General features: G+C 44.2%; 1 protein-coding gene across 2 annotated transcripts in view; it reads left to right on the top strand.

Annotated features, from left to right (window-relative positions):
* The window catches only part of INTS9 (integrator complex subunit 9), a 106218-nt gene that overhangs the window by 80388 nt on the left and 2465 nt on the right, over nt 1–23365 (top strand). For both annotated transcript variants that reach the window (XM_081810617.1, XM_081810621.1), the window contains exons 9-15: nt 5225–5336; nt 7705–7885; nt 11256–11316; nt 15089–15260; nt 18145–18269; nt 20221–20388; nt 22372–22470. In XM_081810617.1, coding sequence (XP_081666743.1) covers nt 5225–5336; nt 7705–7885; nt 11256–11316; nt 15089–15260; nt 18145–18269; nt 20221–20388; nt 22372–22470 — 918 coding nt within the window. The remainder of the gene's footprint in view (nt 1–5224; nt 5337–7704; nt 7886–11255; nt 11317–15088; nt 15261–18144; nt 18270–20220; nt 20389–22371; nt 22471–23365) is intronic.

The raw sequence follows: 23365 nt of genomic DNA, 5'->3' as shown, positions 1-23365 counted from the left end.
ATCCTGGAGTCCCGGGATCGAGTCCCGCATCGGGCTCCCTGCTCAGCAGGGAGTCTGCTTCTCCCTCTGACCCTCCTCTCTCTCATGCTCTCTGTCTCTCATTCTCTCTCTCTCAAATAAATAAAATCAAAAAAAAAAAAGAGACAATGTGCTTCATGATCTCAAATTTATGTCTTCCTTTCTCTCATCAAAGAAGTGTAGGTCATTGGGTCATTCACTCATTCCTTCTTTTCTGCCTCTAAGTAAACCTGAAGAATTTTAATACGGAAAAAGGCTTTCGGTGGACTGTCTCATTGCCTCACTACCGGATTCTCTGTCGCATAACCATGATGAGATTTCTCCTGTTTGCCTTGCTCAGCTTAGTCTTGTGCACCTGGCTTTCTCCCTCTTTTACCTCATAGATTTGGTTCACGTCTCTAGCCCAACAGCAATCAGCCTCCAGCCAAATTTACTCTTTTCTGTTTTCCCCAGCATCTCACAGCTGCATTTGACACCGTTCATCATTCTCTTGTTAAAATTCTGTTTAGTCTCGGCTTCTGGGGCAGTCTTGCTGTTTTCTTAACTCTACTTAATCTTTTGTTATATTATAGGGTGCAAGCACCAGAAAGCTATCTTTCCCAAACTGCTCATTTTTACAGGCAGGGAAGCTCTGCACTGCATTATGTACTTGTTTACTTGCTTCTCTCCCCACTTACCTTATGGGGTCCCACAGCCTTGGCCCTAGGCACACTCCACTTTCCTCAACTCTAAACAAACTGACATTTTTGTTAAATACTTTGAAAAAGGTACCTAGCAAATCTCCATATCTATCACGCATCTTTGTTTTATCTTTTATTCTCATAATAAATCCATTTGTTAACCCCTAAACACCTGCAGCAGTCCAACACTGGACTTACTATTGCCTCCTTATTCTTTTAAATCATTGCGCCCAAATTTCCCTTTGTCTACATTTCTGACTTGAGAATTTGGAGCCATCTTAAGGTCTCACTTTATCCATTGTCCAGTACATCTGCCCCTTTCCCACCTGTCTATTAATGGTTTTCTGTGATACTGTGTAGATCTGCCTCTTCCATCTCCTCAAGTGCCATAAAATTACAGTTTTTTCCCCCTTTATGTCCAGGCTGCTACAGGGGGCTTCTGAGTGTTGTCCCTCTTTTTGGTCTCACCCCCTCCTCAGCTGTCATGTGCTTCAGACTGTTGATTCCTTACTGTCCACTCTGTCAGTCTTCATGATTCTGACCTTTTTGGTTCTTTACTAGTTACACTTTCCCTCATTTTTACTAATCTCTTTTCTCAGCCCCAAAGAAAACTTTCCATTCCAACCAAATAAATTCATTTGTACAGTTCGCCTTTCTCTGCCTTCTGCCCACCCTCTCTCCAGCCCTCCTGCCAAAGTCAACTTGCTGTTTCTCACCTTGCTGACTTCTAGAGAACTATTTCCCAGTATGGAATGCTCTCACATTTCCTACCAGACCATGTTCTTTTTGTGCATTCATTTATTCAGCAAATGTTTGTTTACTATTTGCTGTGTGCCAGGCATTTTGCTAGGAATTAGGGATACCAAATCCTTGCCCTCAGGGAGCTCCATAGTCCTGTGGGGGACACAAGTAAATAGGGAGTTACAAAGCAGTGTGAATAGTGCTGGTATAGAAAGTCTTAGAGGCCACGGGGGCATATGTAGAAGGGACATCTTGCTGTGGGAAAGAAGGGGTGTCATGCAGCCGTTCCAAAGGATATTTTAAAGTTCCTTAGCCAAAGAAAGAAAACTAGACGCAAAACTTCACCTGCCAGAAAGCCGTGTATAAGTGGCCCCACCTGGCCTGGTGGGGCCCTCTACTCTGCATTCCTCTTGGCCCTTATAGACCCAGTACAAACTCTTGAAATTCACATTATATTTTCTATGGCTTTTTGAATAATCCTCTTTTATTTTTAACATTTATTCATTTGAGAGAGAGAGAGAGAGAACTGGGGTGGGGGGCAGAGGGAGGAGAGAGAAACATAAGCAGACTCCGTGCTGAGCGTGGAGCTTGACATAGGGTTCGATCCCACGACCCTGAGCTTAGACCTGAGCCAAAGCCAAGAGTCAGATGCTCAACCAACTATGCCACCCAGGCGCCCCCAAAATCCTCTTTTTTGACAATACATACATGTTTTCTCTTCAACTAGATTATAGGCTACTTTCTAGGACCTAGAGACTGAGTATCCTTTTTCTCATACTCTGTGCAAAGTGTCCAATGTAAATTCACCAGCAGAGGACCCAACACAATGACCACAGCTTCCTTGGGCCTAGGGCTTTTCAAAATTTTATTCCACAAGCTTGACTGTGACTGTCAACCTTGGAAGGTATTTTTTCTTTTTTTTTTTTTATTCTTATGTTAATCCCCATACATTACATCATTAGTTTTAGATGTAGTGTTCCATGATTCATTGTTTGTTCATAACACCCAGTGCTCCATGCAGAATGTGCCCTCCTCAATACCCACCACCAGGCTAACCCATCCTCCCACCCCCCTCCCCTCTAGAACCCTCAGTTTGTTTTTCAGAGCCCATCATCTCTCATGGTTCGTCTACCCCTCCGATTTCCCCCCGTCATTCTTCCCCTCCTGCTACCTTCTTCTTCTTCTTCTTCTTTTTTTTTTTTTTCTTAACATATATTGGAAGGTATTTTTATTTGATTCTTGGACACAATGGAATTTTCTGTTGTGTGTGTTTGAACAAAATGTTCCCACTCAAAGCACTCAGTGAGTTGCCATTGACACCAATAATATACACATTTGCCCTTTGGTGGTGAAATGGAGATGTTGGCGGTACCAGCTTGGTTCTGAGAGTGTCACTAAAAGGCTTTGAAAGCTGATTCTTTACAGTAGCCTTGTGAATCAACAAGTGCCTCCAGGTATAGGGCTAAAATAACAAACATCTAGTCTGACCTGATCATGAAGTATTTCTCATAACTTCCAACTCCACGGTATTCATGTTGTAGTACTGCTTTTGTTTCTTACTATGGGCATTAATTTTTCAAAGGAAGGCAACATTGATGGCTGAGGTTCAGAGATAATGTCGTTTTCAGGGCCACATTTGCTCTCCCTTATATGTTTTCATTTCAGTCAGTAGTTCTTAACCTTTTGGGGGGTCACAGCCCCATATGACAACCCAATCAAATCTATGGGGAAGTGTACATAGGCACACACAGAATTGTATATACTATTTAGGGTGTTCCTAGACCCTCTGAATTCCCCCATCAGCCCTGTGACTCGTTGTTGGCTTGTTCTAATAAGGTTCTTACAAAATTGTTGTCATTTTAAGCTAAATATGCTAACAAAGTTTGATCCCTTTTGTCACCATTCGGTTCTTCTGTTTGACACATACACACAGTGAACATTTCCAGGCTCATTGCACATCTGTTACTATAAACCACTGTCCTGTACTTCTTCCTTCTCTGGAAACAATGAATGCATATGTATTTTTTAGAGAAGTACAAATAGATAGATCAGTTCTGCCCAGGCAGAGGAAAAGCTCTTGTATGCATTAGTATAATACATCTGTGCAAGTAGGAATTAGAATCTATTCAGTATAGCTGTCACGACCATGCTTTTCTGCCTTCATGTTAAAGAAATGTTTCTCGGGTTATAAAACAGCTTATATAACTGCAATCATGTTATTTAAAAATAACGAAGCCCTTATATCCATGTTTATATAAAATGCTAAAGGAATATACATCAAAAGGCACATATATTCAGATAACATTGCAGGTGGTGGGCCTTTGCTGTGCTACTGTTTGGAATTTTCTTTATTGGAAAATCCAGGTGGAATAGAGAAAGAAGGGATGAGGTCTCTTACTAAATTGGGTTTCTGGCTTTTTTCTTCTTACATTCCGGTGAGTATGTGAAATGCAATGAGGAAAAGATGTGTTACAAAATAGCGCCAGCATCTCAAATCCATGGGCCTTCATTTTTGTTTTCAGTTTGAATCCTGATTTCTTTGGAAAGGGTAGTTAGTGTTTTGGGTTTTTTTAAGTGCTCTGAAAACAATCAAAATTAAATTCAAATTGTGCCAGGTAAAAATAAAAATATAACATCCTAAGGATCACATAATAGTGCACCACGGTGGGACTTCATAGTTTACAAGAAGATTGTGTATATTAATTCATGAGACTCTCAGAAATCAGTGAAGGAAGATGGGTCAACAAATAGGCCGGTGTTGTAAGAAACCCAGCTCAGAGCCTTAGCTGAGGTCCCATGACTAGTAAGGGACTGGGAGGGAGGCTTTATATTTCTGGCTCCTAATTCAGCGTTCTTCCTGGCTTCTCTGCCTTGGATACGTGGGAAAATCGCCTGGCTCTCTGAGTCCCAGTTTGCATTTTCATAATGTAAACTTATTTCATGTATTTATTTCAAGTTTTTACACTTGTTTTCATTTTGCAGAGTTGTGTTGAGAATCAGATTATACAGTGCAGTGGTTCTCAAAGCATGATCCCTAGACCAGCACCAGGAGCATCTCTTGGGAGCTTGTTAGAAATGCAAATTCTTAGGCCCACCTCAAACCTGAATCGGAAACTCTGGGTTTGGCACCCAGCAGTCCATCTTTTAGCATACCCGCCAGGTGATTCTAATACACACTCAGGTTGGAGACTCACCAATGATATGTGTGAGATAGCATTTTGAAAAGCGCAATGTGTTCTAGAAATTTGAGATAGGAAGCTGTTTTTTTTTTTCCTTTTTTAAAGATTTTATTTATTTGAGAGAGAGTGAGAGAGAGCATGAGAGCAGGGTGAGGGGCAGAGGGAGAAGCAGACTCTCCGCTGACCAGGGAGCCCCATGCGGGACTCAACCCTGGAATCATGACCTGAGCCGGAGGCAGACACTTAACCGACTGAGCCACCCTGTTCTTTTTTTTTTTCTTTTTTTTTTAATTGAGGTAAAATTTATGTATAGTGAAACCCAAAGATCTTAGACATACAGTTCTATGAATTTTCACATTATGTGAAATAATATCCAGTTGAGGCATGGAACTCTTTCATCATTCTGTAAAGTTCCCCCTTGCCTCCTCTGGTCTGTCCTCATCCCCGCTGGGCAACTGCTGTTCACGGACAAACTTCATTAGAGGAAATAAGAGGACACGACAATGATTTGATCACAGAACAATGACTGTATTCTCTTTTTCCTTTACTACTTATACTTACCATTTCTTTTTGAATTACTAAGCAGAGTTCTCTCTGGTTTTTCAGCCCATGGACCAAGCTTCTCTCAAAAACAGTGACGTTCTCATTCTGACAGGCCTGACCCAGATCCCCACCGCGAACCCAGACGGCATGGTGGGAGAGTTCTGCAGCAACCTGGGTATGTGGCCAGCTCATACTGTGAATAGGGTGAGGTGTGCTAGGTTCACTTTTTGATACCTTGCTTCTGTAGTAGTTTGTGCTCCTTCCCTTCACATTCACATCCTCCAGTGTTTCAGTTTTTCCCCCGTCTACTCCACTCTTCTCGCCTGTCCTTCAAAGCTTGCTGTTGTCAGCAAAAGCAATTCTTAAGCAACAGAAATCTGAAGAATGTCAGAATTGTCGTAAGAGTCAATGCAAGTGTTTAGCACTTTTATGCAACAAATACTCAACACTCTCCCACTTGACTTATGTTGAAAATTCTTATTTATTCTTCTTGCTTTGTGGTGGGATTTGGGGGCAGGACGGGCGTGCATACAAGGTAGCAGTTGTCAAAAAAGGGAAGAATCACATCTTTGCTTTGCAGATAATAGCAGATTGAAAAGACCGTTAATGCTTTGCATTCACAACAGCGAGACGCTGAACAGGTCATTTTTTTCCACCAGTATTTGGTTGGTGTTATTTTTTCTTTGAGAGAAGACTAAATTTGGGGGAGAGGCTTGGGTGTTTGCTACCTAGAAGAAATGTATGTTTCTTTGGATATAATTGTCAGTAAAATCTAGAAATCCTGCCCTTCTTTATGGAAAAGTATAGGTTGCTTACTGTCTTATCTTGGGCTGCTGTAACAAAATACCATAGACTGGGTGGCTTGAACAACATTTATTTCTCATAGTTCTGGAGGCTGGGAAGTCTGACATCAGGTTGCCAGCATGGTCAGGTTCTGGTGAGGCTTGTAGATGCCCGCAAGGGTGTCCTCACTTGGCAGAGAGAAGCAACTCTCGTGTCTCTTCCTATTCCTGTAAGGACACTAATCATATCATGGAGGCTGTACCCTCATGGCCTCCTCTAAACCCTGTTACTTCCCAAAGCACCCACCCCCAGTACCATCACATTGGGAGTTAGGGCTTCAATATATGAATTTTAGGACACAGACCTTCAGTCCATGACGGTTACCAAAGAGGGGTTAATGAGCTCAGACCTTCCACCCCTAGCAACTGTAAGTGCTGTCGCCTCTGCTCTGGGGGAAAGAAATAGTCATATATACATGAAAGGCAGTATCCTTTGAAATTTCACCTGCCCATGCCAAACTTTTTTGTTCTTTGCTGATATTAAGCCAAACACAATTTATTCTTCCTTGAAAAAATTACTGGACTTGTCTCAAATAGCATCTTTGATTTGTATGTTTGTTTGTTTATAATCTAGAATCATAGACTCAAAGAACTTTAGATCTTAAAGGAGCCTTACATCTAATCTCCTGGTTCTCAAAGTCCACTAACCACTTGCCTCAAGATCAGTGAGGCCACTTATTAAAGATGCAATTTGGAGTCCCTGCCACAGACGTAGTAAGTCAGATTCTCTGGGGAGAGGAGAGACCCAGCAGAAAACCTGCATTTTCAACATGTTCCCTGGCAATATTCATGTACACTAAAGCTTGAAGACCACTGATCTAGTTCACTCCTCTCATAACCAATCAGGAAACAGGCCCAGCCACGTATCAGTGGCTTATGCAAGATCCTATAGCTTGTGACAAAGGTGGGAGTAGAGCCAGGCCTCTGGAGCCCTGACCACTGTCTCCCACCACGGTACCGTAGTCTCGTAATGGCAAGTCAACCGTGCTTGGGGTACCGCATCTGGGAGAACCTGTGTGTCAGACCTGGGAACGAAGAGGATCCAAGACATCAGAGGCTTCAAGATCTATACCCAAAAGCTGTGTGTTTCAGTTTGTTTTGGAAACCAAACAAAAAACAAACTTAGAAGAGCTTTGGTTTTTTTTTTTCTTTTTTAGCCAGTTATATCTTCTAATATGATTATACCCATAAGTTGCAATTCCTCATTTGATAACTTGTTTTAAGTATTTAAAGTATGGAGGATTTTCTTACAGATAACCCATTAATGAAAGAAAATGCCTAAAATGAGTCAAATGGAAAAACTTGGCCTATTTCCTTATAGGTCATTCAGCAGTGGTCAAAGACTGAGCAGAGACAAATCCAGCAAAGTTTTGAGCAGGAGCTAAAAAGAAAAGGAGCTTGGAGGGTCTGTCCTGAAGCTCGGCTGCCATTGGTAACCTTTAAAACCCAAACCCTTCACTGCACACCCTGTTCCCAGGGACTGAGACATCCAGTAAAAACCCAGCTGATGGTTAGCCTCTGGATTCTCCCACCCCTGTGCTGTTCTTCAAAAGAAACAGATCATTATCCATGGGAAATGAATTCTATGAACAGAAGTAGGAAAATGAAAGAAATCCAAATATTATTTTTAAAGTTTCGTTCTACCTCTATAAAACTATTCTTTTAATGCCACCGTTTTCTCTCTGGCTTCAACTTTTCTAGCACTGACAGTCCGGAATGGAGGAAACGTGTTGGTGCCCTGTTACCCTTCCGGCGTGATCTATGACCTCTTGGAATGTCTGTATCAGTACATTGACTCAGCCGGCCTCTCCAACATCCCTTTCTACTTCATCTCCCCTGTGGCCAACAGTTCACTTGAGTTTTCCCAGATTTTTGCTGAGTGGTATGTCTGTGTTCTTCTCCATGATTCAGTATATTCAAGCAATAAGAATGAAAATGTAAAAAGTTTTTTTAATTAAAAAAGAATAGAAATAGGTTTTTTTTCCTTGCATTATTATGAGACTTACATTTTGTTGTCTTTCCATGTCTGATGTGAAAATTGTATTAGTGAAAGCCAAATCTGTTATGTTGCTAGGGTGCAGAAGAAGAGTGATCAAGGAGAGAAGGCTGAAAGGCAAAGATTTAACTTAGCCAGCACTTTCAAAATCAGTGATAAAAATATGCATTTATCCTCTCACATGCTACCCTCTGCCTGTTACAAAGTGAAGTGACATTCTAGAAGCTCAAAGCCCAAGCTCATGTTGTCTGGAATTTATAACACCAAATCTGATAAGAAAGGCTGGATTTTTTTCATTTCAATAGCATGATATTTGACAAAATTAAGTTTTATTACAGTAGGAAATTATTTGATTCAGTCCTAAGGTGGGTGAATGATTGTATAGGATGAAATCAGTGAACCCTGTTAGAATTATTTAGATGCACGTCTGAATCTAACTCACCTGGCCAAGAAAACGGAGGGATGGGGGAAATACATTAGCTTTTACAGTCAACCTAACAGTGCCTTAGAGTGGAGTTTCTAGACGGGGGTATGACACATACACCGGTGTGTTTAATCCATTTTAGTTGTGTGGGAGCCTAGTGGACACAGTATTCTACTGAGTTTCTCATTAAAAAGGAATTTGTATGTCATTCTGTCGTAACTTGTTCGGTACTGCCTCCCCCACTCCTCCTTTTTAAAGGGCATTTTTTCCCCTCCCCTTTTAGTTGTAGTCAAGGTCCTTTTTTCTTTCTCTCAATTCAAACAAGCTTCTCCATCCCCTGTGCATGTTATTCATGTTTGTCCTTAGGGCTGTCACTTTTATTGGTACCTATTGAATTTTATCCTTTGCATCGGGTCTTTTCTCCCCCAACATGGGAAGTTAATCTTGAATAATTAGCAGTCCACCCTAAGTATCACTTGCGCAATTAGTCAGCGTGTTCTGAATTTCCTCATCCAGATCCTTAGTAAAACACTCCAGGGCCAGCCCTGCAAGGCCCAGGTGCTGGTGTGCTCCTCAAGGCCACCCCTCCCCCACTGCATGCTGTTCTTGTCAGCATATCTGATGGGAGAGAAATCAGGACCATGAGAATTAGTGTAGGTTGTTTTTGTGTTTCTGGGTCTTTTTATTTGTTCATTTCTAACATATGTGTAAACACATTTACTATAGAAAACAATACAAGTTACAGGAAAGAGGAAAAAACTGAACCCATAAGCCCAATCTCCAGCAATAATATCACTGTTGGCATTTTGATGGATTTTTTCTTTCTATATGAGGATCATGCTGATTATTTAATTTTGGATCCTGCTTTTAAAAATTTTAATATGAGATTAGAGCATTATAAAATCTTCGAGAACATAGTTTTTACATGACTGCATTATTACATTATTTGTACCTCATTTGTATATCGTATAATTTACTTAATTGTTGTCTTATTGCTGGACAGACAGGCTTGGCCCAGTTTTTTCTTTTTAGTAATAAATCTTCAATTAATATCATTTTTATGACTATATGACTGCATTTTCTGCTTTAGGCCAATTACTAAATGTGGAATCATTGGAACAAAGAGTATAAATATGTTTTAATGTTCGTTATATAGATCTAAATTGCTTTCCAGAAAGATTTTTGGCTTCTGTAAATTGTCCCCTTTTTACATATTAGAGGTGTTATACTTCTCTTACCATTTTATCTGAACTCTATTCTTTTGTTATATTTCTGCAGACATTTTTTCCCATCTTGGCACTTTAGATTTTGTCTTTGATTTTGTTTTCTTAAATAATAAAGTTGTTATTTTGGAATAATTTTGGGATTACAAAAAAGTTGCAAAGATAGTGCAGAGAACTCCTATATACCTTCTACTTAGCTTCCCCTGATGTTAACATCTTACGTGGCCATATACACATGCCAAAACTAAGAAGTGAACATTAGCATATTATTACTAGCTGAACTCCAGTCTTTATTCAGATTGTACCAATTTTTCCACTAATGTCTGTTTTCAGTCCCAGGATCTAGTCCAGGATACCACAAGGCATTTAGGTTTTTGGTTTTGGTTGTTTTTTTTTTTTTGACAGAAATACTTTAGTTTTCTATATTGATGCTAACTAAGGCAGCATAATATCCTTTGCAACAATCTAAGAAACCTTAAATGAGCATCTTATATTTGCCTCTCTTCCTGAGTTTAAGAGTTTTATCTTCCTGTATAGAACTATATATATAATATAAAGTAACCCTCCAAAAGTATCTTCCTTCCATATTTACATCTTCCTCCAAAAAAGATATAAAGTGATTTTTTAATCAAGATTAAAGAAAGCGAAGTGTAGGAAAAATTAAAAAGTAGTATTAATGAAGTTAATGTAAAACCCAAACCCTGAAGTCCTGAACCACTCCCCCCAAAGTAGTATCTGTTAGAACTATTGAAATACTTTAATACTATTTTAGTAGAATTCTCACAGATGGGCTCTAACAAACATACATCACTACATATATTTTTTCTAACTTTTAAAAATGCCAAACCTACAGAACACCCATGACTCTTGAGTTATCAGTTGTTAACTTTTGCCACAATTGCTTTATTCAGACATTTCCATATTTTAAATGTCAGATCTGGCCAAGAAAGAGCATAGACTACCTAAAACATTCACAGTGTCTCCAGACTGAGATACTTCATTGCTCTCCAGTTTGAGTTACCAGTGCTGCTTAGTGGGTGTGCAAAACAGCAAGTTGTGTGTCTGAAAAAAACCTGTCACTTTGTCCTCAAAAGCGATCACAACGAATGCAAGGTTAGGATAGGATAGAATCAAAGGATACTTTGAATTGGATCCTGGAATGGGAAAAGGACATTAGTGGAAAAACTGGTAAAATCCAAACAAAATGGGAATTTAGTTGGTTGTAATGCAGTAATGTTAATTTCTTTGTTCACCAAACGGATCGTGGTTATGTAAGATGTTAATGTGAAGGGGACTCTGGGTATAGGGCACAAGGGAAGTCTGGACTGTCTTTGCAACTTTTCTGTGTAAATCTAAAACTATTCCAAAATAACAGGCTTATTTTTTAAGGCAAAAATGTATTGAGGAATTTTAAGAGTTAAAAAATGCACACAAGACATTTATGTTCTGAATACTCTGTCGACGCTGGCTTTTAGTCACAGCGAGATTCGCTAACAGGAAGATTTTAAGTAACCTTTAGTATTTAGTGTTTGCGCTGCTATCACTAGGTGGCAGCAAACGCCCCTGTGTGCTCTACCTAACATGCTCATCTGCTTTTCCTCTTTAAAAGGCTTTGTCACAACAAACAGACTAAGGTGTATCTCCCAGAACCACCTTTTCCTCATGCAGAGGTAAGAAAATGGCATTATTGGGTCAGAGCAAGAAAAACTGTAGATAAATGGTTCGAGATGGAGATAGTAGGTCATTGGATTTTAAAAAATCCTGGGGCGCCTGGTGGCTCAGTCAGTTAAGTGTCCGACTCTTAATTTCGGCTCAGGTCATGGTCTCAGCGTCATGAGACCCCTCTTTGGGTTCCATACTGGGTATGGAGCCTGCTTAAGATTCTCTCTCTCTCCCTCTCCCCCTCCTCTCTCTCCTTCTCCCTATCTCTCTCTCTCTCTCTCAAAATAAAAATTAAAAAATCCTTACATAAGCTCATATAGCCCTTTGTTTCCCATGTGAGACAACTGGGAAGTACTCTAACTCAAGATTCACTACTCTCTCTTCTTATTAACACATTATAGTACCAGTATGTGTCTGCAGTTCATAACCTACCTCTGTTCTGTTGACCGGGTGAGGAATTTTATCTAACATCTACTGCTAACTTTTTTACATAATGACAGATTTATTTATTGTGTAAAGTCTTCTTTCCAGTTAGTTATGTTGACCATATATTTGAAGCTTTAATGATGAAAATGATAACATTTAAGTTTTTAGAAAATAAGGGGTCAGAAGGAACAAACTTCCACTTATAAATAAGTCATAGGATGTAATATACAGCATGGTGACTGTAGTGAGCAGATATTAAAAGTTCTCCTCACAAGAAAAAAGTTTGTAACATTTATGGTGATGGATGTTAACTAGGCTTACTGTGGTGATTTTTTCACAATAGATAAAATACTGTACAGCTGAAACTAATACAACATTATATGTCAGTTATACCTCTCTTTCTTAAAAATGGAAAAATTATACCTTTCTCATAGAACAGATGAGTGTTTTTATATAGCTTTGTACCCAGTTTTGTTTTCATTATGTTTTTCACCAAATAGTGTATCATGGACATTTTTCTGTGTGCCTCATATCGTTATTATTGCTGCCTAGTATTCTGGAGCATATCATATGGACATTTTGTAATATACTTAACCATTCTCTTACTATCTGACAAAAGAGTTACGCCCAGTTTTTTGTTATATTTTTTAAAAGGTTGTTTAAATTGGCATAACCACTTTAGGAAACTGGTAGTATCTGCTAAAGCTAAACACATAACATACTCTCTGCCTCAGCAATTTTGTTTCCAAACAGAAATACATAGGTATGTCACCAAAAGATGCACAGAAATGTTGAGAGCGCTCTTAGTAGTAGTTCAGAAATAGACCCAAATGCCCTCAGCAGTCTAGTGGATTTTGTGGTATATTCATATCTTACACCAGTAAGAATGAACGAACTCCAGTTACATGCAGTCGTGTAAACACAGTTCACAAACACGATGTGAGTGAAATAAGTCAGACAGAAGGGAGTAGACACTGTGTGATTTTCTTTATATACAAGTTCAAAAACACAAAACTCATCTATGGTATTGGAAGCCAGCACAGTGGTTACCCTGGAGGTAGGGATGGAGCAACAGTAACTGGAAAAGGGCAAAGGGGAATTTCTGAGAAAATTGCAACAAACATCCTGCTAACTATTTAAAACTTGACAACTCGTACTATTCTTACTTATTCCTACTCCGGAGGATTTTAACCGAACCAGAATTCCACGTGGCAGTTTCTGAGAAAGTCATTTTTCAGTCCACACGCTGTTATAGTAGCCACGGTATTTACAAGCTCTGCCATTACCGCAGTGAAATTCAGGCTAGAAATGAAGTAATGTCAGAAAATTAAGGGGCGCCTGGGTGGCTCAGTCGTTAAGCGTCTGCCTTCGGCTCAGGTCGTGATCCCAGGGTCCTGGGATCCCACGTCGGGCTCCCTGCTCGGCAGGGAGCCTGCTTCTCCCTCTCCCACTCCCCGGGGTTGTGTTCCCTCTCTCACTATGTCTCTCTCTGTCAAATAATAAATAAAATCTTAAAAAAAAAAAAAGAAAATTAAGTGTGGCAAAACATATTTTGTGGCTGATTTTACCACCGAAAGTCTCTTTTTCTCCCCCCCCATCAACAATTAGCCTTTCTTTGTTTTCTAAGAGTGTTGCTGTCCGTTCTTACCCACATATGTCCCAGATGACCTTTGTCCTGTTTACAGTTATGAATATGAAAAGACCATAGTGGCGTGAACAGGGTTCCTGAAATGCACTTTCCAACATTAGGGCATGATGGAGTTGACTCTGGGTACTGTGACCAGTGCCCATGAGAAAATACAGTTCTGCCCTGAGTACTGATAAAAAAAAAAAAAAAATTTACAGAATTCCTACCCTACAGCTTCATTGCCTGTGCAGTTTAGACCTTAAAGAAGTGCAGTGGTAATTCTGGATTTTCAAATATAGTAAGTCAGCTGGAAAGGTAGATCCAATTGGCAAAAAAAAAAAAGAAAGAGATGAATTTATCTTAGTTTCTGTGCATTGATCAGAAGAAAGAACTTCAGGAACTGTAGGTAATGACTAGAAAGTGATTTAAGTTATGTGCAAAGACCCACTGCTATTCTTAGAATCCCATTCATCTCCTTGACAGCAATGGATACAGTAGGCTTAGTCTTTTAGACAGTGCTCACCCTTATTTAACTGGGACAAGGAATGATTTTGGCTAGATCGGTTATAAAAAGAATGTCAGCTTACTTGTATATAACTTGGCAGGAAGGTGGGAATTCAGCGTTTGCTCCATGTTTACTATGCATGTCCCATCCAACCTCGGACACCTGATTAGGATTTCCGGGGCAGTGTCGCAGTGTTACTAGTAAAAGCAGTCTCTCTGAATTAAAGATTAAATCTTTAAAGTGAAGAGAGTTTGGCTTCCATTTGGGGGTTGTCCCATTGTGGCCACATCTCACTGTTGGGGTGACTTCACTTGGAGTTGGGGTTGTTGACTGGGCTCCCCTCTTACGCATGATGGGTTGCTTCAGGATTAAGTTGTGTCACAGACCATTTCTTTATCCATCAGACAATATCTCAGGGCAGTACTCCCTTTGATCTAGACCTAGCAGGTATGTAGGGTCTCTGAAGTCTGGGTGTTTGTCATCTGACCTTTTGGTGCTGGAGTGGGGGGGAGGGCACGGCCGGGGCAGCAGGAAGAGCTCCTGAGCCATGTCAGAGGACGCCGTGTGGGGCTGCTGTCTGTGGTGTTGCCTTGGGTTGGGCATGACTTTGGGAGAGTAGTGCCAGGTATTGTGCTGGAAGGGAGATCTTTTTAGTTCAAAGCATACACTTTTGAGACAAGTTTGAAGCTGCGCATGGCCCACATCTTCCCACAGCTCTGTGTTGTGAGCACGTCACATCTAAATTTCTGAAAGCCAATTTGGCCTTTGTCTTTATGAAGTTGCTGCAGTAACTTACAGCTGCAACTTCTCAAGAGGTGGTCCTATGCGGCTAAATAATTTTCCTTGTGTGAGGTGTTTATTGTTGACAGAACTTAGTGATTCACGTGTTTTGGGAAAGTTACTTGTACTTCAAATAATAACTCATATTGGGAACTTCTGGGGCCAGAGCTTGGGGTGTCAGGAAGCTCTAAAGGAAGACTTAGACTCCATCAGGCCTTAACAGCCTGAACAGAAGTATCCACTGAGTAGGTTACTATGTACCAGAAGGCCTCATCTGTTCAGAAAGTCACCTTGTAGGTAGAAAATGTCCGTTTTTGACAAATATTAATCAGATTTGTTTGTATTTTTAATTTCCTTCTGCTCCCTTTGCCATGCTGTGTGGTTCTTGCCTCTGCCTGCACAGACTGACGTCTCTCCGTGTGCTTCTCTGTACATCTTGTAGCTCATTCAGACCAACAAGCTGAAGCACTACCCCAGCCTCCACGGAGACTTCAGCAGTGATTTCCGCCAGCCGTGCGTGGTGTTCACCGGGCACCCCTCCCTCCGGTTTGGGGATGTGGTCCACTTCATGGAGCTCTGGGGGAAGTCGAGTCTCAACACTGTCATATTTACAGGTAAACAAACAAACAAAAGCTTGCCCTTTCCCCTGGGACCATCACTCAACACACCGACCAAATGGAGACCAACGGACGAATTTTACAGTAAGAGAGAAATATGAACACTCATTTGTCGTAGATACCAACGGTGAAGAAACCACAAGGGAAGGAGTAGGACTAGAGCAAGATGGATTGTTAGGAAACTATACTGGACAAAACTTTCATAGCAGTTTTTGGAGATTTTTCCCTGAGGCAGATTTCTACTGAAATGTTTTTGTGAGGATTTTGTATGCTGTTTCAAGAATGGCAATAATTCTAGTAACCACTCTTGTTTTACCCTTTAGGAATTATTTCCTGAATTGGGCCTTTCCCCTTTGGTTATAGTTTTCCCTGGCTTACAGTTTTCCTTCTGGAGACAAACCCTTCGAAGTAGAACAGATCCTTTCATGAGGTCAAGCAGGGGTTTTACTTAATCACTCTATTATTTTATCAATTTTAGATCTTTAGTCAGCCTTGGGATTTGGAAATCTTATGGGCAGTGAAATAAAAAACCTTGATCCGAATCTGGTCCAATGGACTGTAACCGAAGCCAAGTTACCCATGTCTCTGAGCCTCATTTCCTTCCTCATCAAATGGCGTTATTGCTGGCTCCTTCCTTGAGTGGCCCTGTGCATTTAGTGAAATGTTATAAGAAGACACTTCATGTAGTTCCTGGCACATAAAAGCTGTTAAGAAAGTTATCAATTGACTTCTTTCTCATTGCTTTTAAGACTTGAATGATGGAAGGGAGTCTACTCCATCCCCAGCGCTTTAGGATCATGGACACTGGGGCCTTTCCCTGGGCTCAGCCTGTTGGTGAGGAGTGCCAGAGGCCTCCACCACATGACTAGTCAAACAAAGTTGGCTTCACGACTCACTGCAGCTGGGAAGGACGCATACCATGGGGAAGTGGGAGGCATCTCAGAGCATGTTGAAAAGAACTACGGATTTGGGCTTGTGTTGGCTGATTTTGAGGTGGGTTCACAGCTGTGGGACATTGTTCTGGATTGGCTGCTGTCAGGAAACAGGAGTGGTTATGTGACTGAGTATCTTAATAATTCTTATCTAGAAGGCAAGAAGAATGGAGCCAGAATAGGGTAATATTTGCTTCTTTTGGGGTTGGAACAGTGTTGTGGTTTTGTGTTCAGGCATGATTACAGAAGGGTTCTTGTTGTTGTCTTGATCCATTGTGGTCACAAGTGGCCGTGTCTGGTGTGAATGCTCTGTGAAACTGTATGTCCAGCAGGAGAACACCGTGGCCTAGCTGTGAGTGATCGGCCGGCTCTGGCTAACAGCAAGGCCTAGTAGAAAGGGTCACGAGAGCTCAGAAAAGCAGCTGGCAGGGGCTGCTTCTCTCTTTCCCGGGCCCCTTTGGCCAAGAGGACGTCAGGCCACAAGATGCAGACTCATGGTACCCAGAACCTCACCATTGCCAAGTTTTGCTAAGCGGGAGGCAATCTGGAGAACATTGTAGTAGGACTAAGCGGGGGTCTCTCCTATTCTTTTTGAGGAGTTGTTGACTCTGATAGGACAGTGGGTACAGTGTTTACACAGGCACAGTTAGGGCACTGGCTATGGTATGAATTTTCCTTCAGCTAGGAAGGAATCAAGGGCTGTGTGATGGTCCATGACCACCTTGGAAACAATGAATTTAAATCTCAACCGGTTTTGAGGGGCTTTCAGAATGGCCGTTAGGTCATTTGTGAGGTCTGGTAGTGTCAGAGAGGAGTCTTGGACCCCTGTTGCGGATCGCATTACATCCATGGCACAGTTGAAGCTCACATAGTCCACGTCAAAAGGGAGTCTGTCATCCTCCCAAATGCTTGCCTCATTTGGGGGTGTTCTTCTCGGGAAAGAGGAGCTGCTGGATGGGGAGTAGTTTAAAAATCTGGAAGTTCCATCAGTTTTCCCAAATGCACTGGATAAGTTAGTGGGACAGGTGAGTGTACGCCTGAGGGCTGTAAGAAGTGATGTCCTCGTGGGCGCACAGGCTGTTGGGAATCTGAGTATTATTTTTCACACCAGAAATGTGCTGGTTCTTCTGGCTCAGGGTGGACAGCCTCCTCGAGTGAATTGACTGTCCCTGCCAAGCAGGCTGCGGTGAGTGGTTCTGGAGGGAACAGATGGGCCATGAGGGCTGCGCGGGGGCTTGGCTGATAGGAGCACAGTGGCCGCAGCAGAAGCATATGGTGACGTGGGGCCGGGGTCCTTTTCTTTTACTCTTGGGGCATCCTGTCAAGTAGGTGGTGTGTGGCTTGTCTCATCCCTGCGTGTTAACTCTGAGCACTCGATTCACATGGCCTGTGCCAGATTTCTCCACTGTGAGGTCACTATTTTTATATGTAATCATTATCTTGGGGGTCGGGGGAGATGGACACTTTGAGACTACATATCCTTGTCTTCCCCAGATTTCTATCTAATTTTTTTAGCATCTATTGATGATCCTGGTCAGAAAAAGTTATTACTGTGATGGTTGCCGAATGGTGATTTTTTTTTCCTTTACCTTCATTGTTTCTTTTACCTTTATTTGGCCTTTTGTCGTAAAGAAGAGCTTTCCCTTCTCCCCCATTTACTTAGTTACCATTTGTTTATCTCCTCTGTCTCTGTATGTTGGAAGCCTTGAGCTCACACCCATCCCTCCAATTCTGCATCCACCCTGCGCTCTTCACTCGGGCCTCTCCTTGTCCTTATGTGGAAAGACCTCCTCCCCAGTGATGAGGAACCCGGCTCCCACCGGCCTTACACTGCCTCAGCCTCCCGACCGTGCGGCCGTCTGCTTGGCCTTAACCACACCAGCCGCCTCCTCACTTGGCGGCAACTCCATTGTGTGCATTTCACATTTTGTTTTTTGTGCTCTCATTAGAACCCGATTTCTCCTACCTGGAAGCACTGGCTCCCTACCAGCCCTTGGCCATGAAATGCATTTACTGCCCCATTGATACACGGCTGAATTTCATCCAAGTGTCCAAGCTGCTTAAGGAAGTGCAGGTAAGGAAGGGACCCCTCGCGGGTGTCCCTGCGCGGCCCTGTCACTGCCGGGGGGTTCGTGCATCTGTGGGGTGAGGGCCGGCTGCCTTGCTGCATTTCTTGCCGGGCTCACTTCTCATGCATCTGCTTCTTAGTTACCCCTCACAGCACTGAGCTTTACACCCGGAAAGCAACTTTCCGTTCTAAAGAAATCAAAAGTGGAAGGAAAAAAAGGCATAAACAGTCTATTATTTTTGATGAGAAAATTCTGTGTCCAGTTAAAAGCAAGTTGCCCCCTCTCCCCTCAAAAAAGTCATTCTAGAAACCTCCTCATGGAGCCAAAAGACAGTTTAGCTGAGACCTGGATTGGGCCCTGTTGTACATGTGGATCAGTACCACACACTGGGTTACTTTGCTTTTTATGAGAGGTTTGGTTTGGTTTGGTTTGGTTTTTTGTTGCTTTTGTTTGTTTTTTCCTTTTGCACTTTCTGCCATAGAGAAAGGGCAGAAGTAGTTGGGTAAAGGGGTCGGTAAAAGGAAGGCTGTCTGCACAGCAGGAGAACTGAGAGGGAGAGTGGGGAGCGAGCGCTCGGCAGCATGTCCGATAGTGGGCGTGGGGAGGCTGCTCGGGACTGGCCAGGAAGCGAGGCCAGAGGAAGGTTTCTCATTCCCCATTGCCTCGGGAGCTCAAATGAGCACCACAGTGCCCTGGCACGCCTCCTGTCGCTTCACCTAGTAATTTAGCAAGGGATGATTAGCTCCCTTCACTTTCCTCAGCCCAGGTCAGAAGTTTGCTTTCCTCCTCCCAGAATCTTTGGCCTCGGGTTGGGAGGCACTAACACAGAACTCTGAGGAAGGGTAGCAAGGAATGGGAAGCTGAAGAGCCTCAGGAATGCAGAGATCATGGCTAATGGTGATCCCTCGCTTGCTGGCCCTACAGGAAAGAATATGGGCTTTCTCTAGACATGATCAGAGCAGTGGATAAGTTGGGGCCAGTTTGGCAATTCAGTAGCCCACCGTGTACGCGTCAGCATGCGGGTAGAGAGAGTTGACTAAGTAACACCCCCCCCCACCCCCTGCCGTCCCCACAGCAGTGCTGCACTCGTGGATCCCCTGGGAAGACAGGGGCAGTGGGGACGGGAGGAGGGGGGAAGGTGGCTGGAGGCCTCAGGCTGAGACCGTGCCGTCGGCTGGCTCTGAGAGGAGTTACAACATACCACCCAGGCCAGGAAGAGAACAAGGATGAGCCCAACAGAACAAGCGCTGTTTTGAACGCAGCTGGGTGGCCTGCAGGAAGGCCTCCTTCCAGGAACGTGAGGCGCGCTCCAGGCTCTTAAGCAAAAGCAGCGGCAATACAGTGATTCAGGACCGCCGGCCAGGGTCAATTTTCAGTTGCGTGGTATTTGTCCCAAGTAGATGTTAGTTTACTATTTTGTCTCTCAAAATAACAAAGAGAGGTATTTTGGAAAAAAGCTCTGATTCAGTCTGTCCTACACAATTGAGTGTGTGACCTGAGCAGTGCCCACTGTCGGAAACCAGCGGACCTGCCGATACCAGAAAAAAGCCCAACCCCGGAGCACCAGACTAGCCCGGAAGTCAGCAGTCCTTGCCCACTGGCCACCAGCTGTCCCCACCAGTCAGTGACGGTGGGTGTGATGACAAGACTATGCCCTCCAGGGACTTGGGACCAGTTGAGAGTAGACCCATGGAAGTCACCATCAAAGTGCCTTAAAAATAGTAAATAAAAACAAATGCAAATAGAGGCACTAGTCTACATGGCTGGCAGTTGAGGGCTTTGCCCTGAAATTTTTATTCTTCTTTCCCCGCACTGCGCTTACCTGTCCTGCTCCCGGTTACTTGGGTTTGAGAGGAGGGGAGGTCAGATGGCGCGAAAGTGGTGCGTTTGAGCATGCGTGCACGAGGCCATGGCTGGGCTGCCGCCCTCACCCACCCCTGTCCCGTCGGTTCTCAGCCGCTCCACGTGGTCTGCCCCGAGCAGTACACACAGCCACCCCCCGCGCAGTCCCACCGGATGGACCTGATGATCGACTGCCAGCCGCCTGCCATGTCGTACCGGCGGGCCGAGGTCCTCGCCTTGCCTTTCAAGCGTCGCTATGAGAAGATCGAAATCATGCCAGAGGTGAGCCGTTCTCTCTCTCATGGTCAAACCTGGGCTTTCCACTTGAGTCTCAGAAGAGGACTGTCCCAGAAGTGGCTGTCTTTTGGCCACAGAAAGACTCTTAAGCGAGGACCTGGGAGGGGAGGTGGGGTCTTCAGAGCCTTCTCATTTCTCGGGTAATGAAGTAACAGATGTTAACATCATAAGTGCATCTCATAACTCTTCCTTCAGTTGTGGACATTTATGATTTCTGCTTTTTCTGTATTATAAATCATGCTTTCAGAAACATTCTTTTACAGAAATCTTTGTCCTTATACGGAATGTAGAGAGAACTAAAAGCATCATTGAGTTTTGCCTGGGAGAGGCCTGCGTGAGATGCAGGGGTTAAAACCATTCTTCAGGTTTTGCTACTGCTAAGGAATGCTTATTTCTCCCCCAAATGAGAGTGTGTCCTCTGCAGCTTCCTCATAATCCTCCTCCTTTGTCCCTGTAAGTGCAAGACAGGCGACCTGATGTGCCAGCCCTCATGGATGTGTTCTGGTGGGAAAACTCTCTCTCTGGTCTTGGGCAGCGAGGGATGCGTCCCCCGCTCGCGGACGTGTCTGAGCTGAGTGGTGGTGGTTGTGGGCTCTGGGTAGACATCCCTCGGAGTCTTAGATCTCACTCACAGGGCTGCCCATGTCCCCACAATGCCGTCCCCACACCTCCCAGGCCAGTGCTGCCAGGCTGCGTACGGACGGGCATTGTCGGGAGCCTGGAGCAGACATGGGTCTCCCGGGGGGAGCGTTTCACACTCATGCTGTGTGTGCTTCCTTATTTCATGAAACAGTTCTCACGTTCCTTTTAAATATCCTAAGTGGCGTCCTCTGTCCATGGGATATTGATCTTCATAGTTACATAAATGGAGTCTTGCATATTTATTCACTTTTGTTTTTACACAAAGGAGACTTGGACAGCTCAGAGTCTACATGTGTCAGAGTGATAGTCGACTCAACCCTGGAGCGAGGGCTTCTCACAAGATCACACGTCGCTGCCAGTGGTGGAGTCAGGGAGCTCCAAAGCTGCCTCGGAGAAGGGGTGCACATCAGACTCGGGTGGTAGGGAAAGAGATGGTTGGGTGTTCCACCTTTAGGAGAAGTCAGATTTCGAGGAATTAGCTCACTCAGTCCAAATGCTGCTGTCCTGTCCTGCCTGCCTGACACTAGTCACCTAGTGGTTATGAGGTCAGAGGCAGAGGCCGGCATGGAAAGTCGGCACCTGATAGGTATTCTGAGTAAGGAGAAGCCCTTAGCGGTTTCTGAGAGGTCCTGTGGAAGTGTCAGGAGCGGTCTGGAAGCCACCTGAAAGGTGGATGTGAGGTTGTGGCGGTTCGGGTGACGAGCCCGTGGCAGGCTGTTGGTGGTGCATCATTTGGGGGTTGACTAACAAAAGGGTGAAGCAGAAGGGTCAGCACCCTGGGTCCCAGCATGCGACAGCACAGGCTTGCGCAAGGTGGCTGCTGAGAGTCATGGGCCGCCTCCAGGGAGAGCACCCAGGACAGGCCAAAGAACGCTGGGCTCAGGCTCCTTCTCCTCCTCTTCTCAGCCCAGTTTACCCACCGCCACCACCCCCTTCTCTCTGCTTCTCTTACCTCCTTCTTTCTTGTATGTGTAATGTATTTTTGATTAAAGGTATTTTTAAATTTTTTTACCTTCTTTCTTCCTTAAAATCATGTGATCATTTTAGACTGCAATGATATAAACAGAAGTTCAAAAGAAAAGAAAAGGAGGAATGGCGGTCACTAATGGCTCTGCTTCACGGCGCCAGATGCCACACCTTTCCCACCGGGCTGGCAGGGGCGCGGCACTGCGAGCGAGCTGGTGGCTGTGGAAAGCTGGCCTTGGCCATCACCGGCCACCCGGGAGCTCCCCGTGTGGCCTCCTGGTGCTGACTTCGGATGGCGCGGCTGCAGCACCTCGTCCCTCACGCTAGGTGAGCCCAGCTGAGACCGCTGTTTGCTTCCAGCTTGCAGACGCGCTGGTGCCCATGGAGATTAAGCCTGGCATTTCCTTGGCAACCGTCTCGGCTGTGCTGCACACGAAAGACAACAAGCACATCCTTCAGGTATGGGGGAGGGTGGGCTGGGCTTGCCCCCCTGAGTTGCCGCTGGGGCCTGGGAAGACGAGGAACCCCCCAGGCCACCCCCACCAGTGGTCCTAGCACTCCAGCCAGCACAAGTGAGAGACCAGACTCCTTAATGGATTAGATTTGAAACAGAGAGAACACGGCGTATAAATGCTCCCCTACTTATTTCTCTGGCCACGTGCCTCAGAGAGAGAAATGGGAAGAGTGGCTATTATTCATAGCGCTGGGGCCGCACATCATCCTAAGTGCCCTTCCCGGCTCCAAGCACCGGCGGGCGCCTTCGCTAGACCCACGGTGCGGAGTGCGGAGTGCGGGGCGGGGGCGGGGGGAGCCCCCCAGAGCAGCAGGAAAACCCACCCCGCCAACCCCCCGGAGGAGGCCTCCCCTATGGAACACACCTGCCGAAGCAGGCAGCACCTGGGCACCTGGGAGCCAACCCGGCCCACAGGCCGCAGCACCTTGTCCTCGGCCCCTCGTGCCCCAGTTCACCGTGTTTACGGCCTCGTGGTGTCACTCTGTAGGCCCTTGTCCTCACCCCCCCGCCACTGAGAAAAACTCCTTTCAGGCTTGGACCGTTCTGCCACGTAAAATATGTGCGCCATGTGAGCCCCTTGCCATGATCATTTCTCACCTTCCCACTTCATCCTCACCAAATTCCATTACCACCGCTTTGTAGACAGTGTCTCTGACCTTCATTTTAACCCATCAGTCTGCCCCGACCGCTGGTGGCCTCGGCTAAACCAGCAGTTGCCAACACAGTTTATTATTTAAAGAATTTACTCAGAAAACACTGAAATGAATCATTTAAAACTTAAAAATGAGTCTTGATCAAAGGAAGATCTCTCTGCCAGAAAAGGTCCCGATGCTGTGTGGG

This window comes from Leptonychotes weddellii, chromosome 2, assembly GCF_054177405.1.
Source record: "Leptonychotes weddellii isolate Sample4059 chromosome 2, ASM5417740v2, whole genome shotgun sequence".
Taxonomy (NCBI): domain Eukaryota; kingdom Metazoa; phylum Chordata; class Mammalia; order Carnivora; family Phocidae; genus Leptonychotes; species Leptonychotes weddellii.
Note: the sequence above shows the minus strand (reverse complement) of the source record. Positions and strands in the feature narration are given on the sequence as shown.